General features: G+C 36.6%; 1 protein-coding gene across 1 annotated transcript; it reads right to left on the bottom strand.

The window, feature by feature from the left end:
* Positions 1 to 966: 966 nt before the first annotated feature.
* On the bottom strand, positions 967 to 1,707 carry LOC144628083 (melanopsin-like). Its single transcript, XM_078486140.1, has one exon. It carries the CDS (start codon positions 1,705 to 1,707, stop codon positions 967 to 969), a length of 741 nt encoding a protein of 246 aa, XP_078342266.1.
* Positions 1,708 to 2,435: the final 728 nt, after the last annotated feature.

Raw genomic sequence — 2,435 nt, 5'->3', positions numbered from 1 at the left:
ATACATGCAATTGCAAGTCGCTACTATTATGAAACTAATTGCAAATAAGATCCAAAAACAAAATACACAACTAATTGGCAATTAGAAAATGATCACGAGTTTTTATGAGTGCATAGTCAACGAGGCGCAGCCGAGTTGAATATCGCCCAAAGCAAGGAAATGAGAGCTAGTTGTCATGTTCTTTTAGTAGAAACTCTAAAGGATTGCAGTCCAAATTCCACAATTTAATGTACTTTAAAGCGGAAAATCAACCAATCAGATTCGCTGATTTCCAATAGAACACATTTCTTTTCAAGTTTATCTTTTCTTGTTATCAACTTGGGCATTAATTATTGTAGACAGAAGCACAGCCTTTGTTAGTATAAAAAATTCTCAGTTACAACTTGCGACTCATGCATTTGAATTGAAACTTTCGTGACATAATATGAAAAACAGGTAGCCACTCTTTTATAACCTCTCTCACACACAATACTGACACAGGAAAAAGGTGTTTAAGTACTTTGAGAGGCTTGAAAAAGCAAATAGTGAAGAAAGACAGTGGCATCTGTTGTTAATCATTTTATTCCCATGCAAAGAGGGAAACTGTCATATTCTCACTTGTCTAATTGGTTAAGCCAGCCATGATTAATCCAGTTAAAATTAAATCTCTTTTTGAATATTGAACTTCTTCTTCTAGTTTTAATTAGCGAGTTGAGCGTCGCATGGCACAAAAAAAGACAGTAACTCAAATACAAACTATATTGTTCAATATAATTTACGGAAACTGTTTATTTTTCTACATTTCGTGTTCCACGTGATTAGTAATGTGACATTCAATTCTACTAGAAGATTTTAAGGTTGTTCAAGTTAATTACAATTTCTAAAGATCACAGAATAGATCAGTCTTTTAGACGCCTTCTTAATGTCTCTCTTGAAGACAGCATAAGCTAAAGGGTTTACAGCGGAGTTTAAAACCAGAAGGGGCACTTAAAATTGGTTATCATTACATGGTGTGTTGTCACTGAGGATATAAACAAAACTACAACGCAAAGCAATTCCGTAACTCACAAGAAATAAAATAATAACAACTGCCATCATTTTAACTTCAGACTTATCCTGAACTTTGACCAAAACGTGATGGTTAAAACGTAGCTGTTTTGCTAGGGTCCGGGTAGCTCGATCGTGCTTGCAAACAACAAATAACATAGATGCAAAGCAAAAGATTATGACAACAAACGACAGTAACTCGAAAAACATACACACCCAACCAGAAATGGTATTAATAATAGGCTTTTTCAAACTAAACCACAGTGATGATACGGACACAACAAAAGTAACTGGTATTACCCAAGACAAAGTTATCATTTCAATGACACGGCGGCGCTTCATAAAAGTCAAGTATTGTAATGGTTTCACCACGGCCATGTAGCGATCCAGTACTAAGCTGCATAAATTTCCCACTGATGCGTACGCGAACAGCCACCTTATATAGTCAATGCCGTCAGCTAGAAGTCCTCGCGAGTTGCACCAAGTCGCCATCTCGCAGAAAAATTGTGAAGGAACTGAGCTCATCCCCATAAAAAAATCAGCCACTGCTAATGAAACGACGAAAGCATTGGTCTTTGTACGAAGATGTCGTTTTCTGCATACGATGAAGACAGTAAATCCATTTCCAGTTATCGTCAGGATGGAAATAAACCAGCCAAGAATCCAAAACCAGGTTTCCATTTTTCAGCTGCACTGACGAAAGAGCGAGCGATTTTTTTTGATATCTAGACGATGACCAATGGTATTTAGAAAGACTGAAAATTCGTCATGTCATCGTGTTTATAAAGGCTGTTTTGAGCCATCTGGTCGTCCTATAGGCGTCCTTCTATTATTGTTACGCATTTTACTCACGTCATGACATATTTCTCAAGAGTAGCCACCAGCTATTTTGTAAAATAGCCAGTTATCCTAATCATTACTTAGATCAGGAACGGGTATTTCAAAAGACCGAAAAAGCGATGTCTTATTGTGTTTATGTATAAAGGCTGCATTATAAACCATCTGGTCTCCTCAAATTTTAATGCATCGTTCAAATGGGCTTGCAGGAAAATTTGCTTTTTTTTTTTGCTCTTTTCATCTTCTTCTAGCTAAACGTCTCTTGCTATTAGCTCAAGAAATGTTAAATATCTTGTAAACTGAAAACATTAGTCACCCCGTGTAGAGTTTTGATTGACGTTGTGAACTGACGTATATGACTTTTTAGTGTTTTTTTTTTTTGTTACTTTCTAACCAATCAAACAGTGATGACGCAAACACTATATGTAGCGTAAATTCGAAATGCTTGTCATCAGGCCCGGTCAGATGACTTGCTGGTTGGGTTACATACATTGTCAGGGGCACCCATCGAGAATATAGTTCAAAACCACTTAAAGATAGCACCGTTGAACGTATTTTAGTATTTAAACGGT

The sequence above is a fragment of the Oculina patagonica genome, chromosome 10 (assembly GCF_052425735.1).
Source record: "Oculina patagonica isolate OP01 chromosome 10, crgOcupat, whole genome shotgun sequence".
Taxonomy (NCBI): domain Eukaryota; kingdom Metazoa; phylum Cnidaria; class Anthozoa; order Scleractinia; family Oculinidae; genus Oculina; species Oculina patagonica.
The sequence above is the reverse complement of the archived record's forward strand: the minus strand, read 5'-3'. Positions and strand labels throughout refer to the sequence as shown.

What these genes read in the sequence shown, in the direction of transcription:
- LOC144628083 (XM_078486140.1), bottom strand. Translation starts at nt 1,707, where the DNA reads ATGGAAACCTGGTTTTGGATTCTTGGCTGGTTTATTTCCATCCTGACG.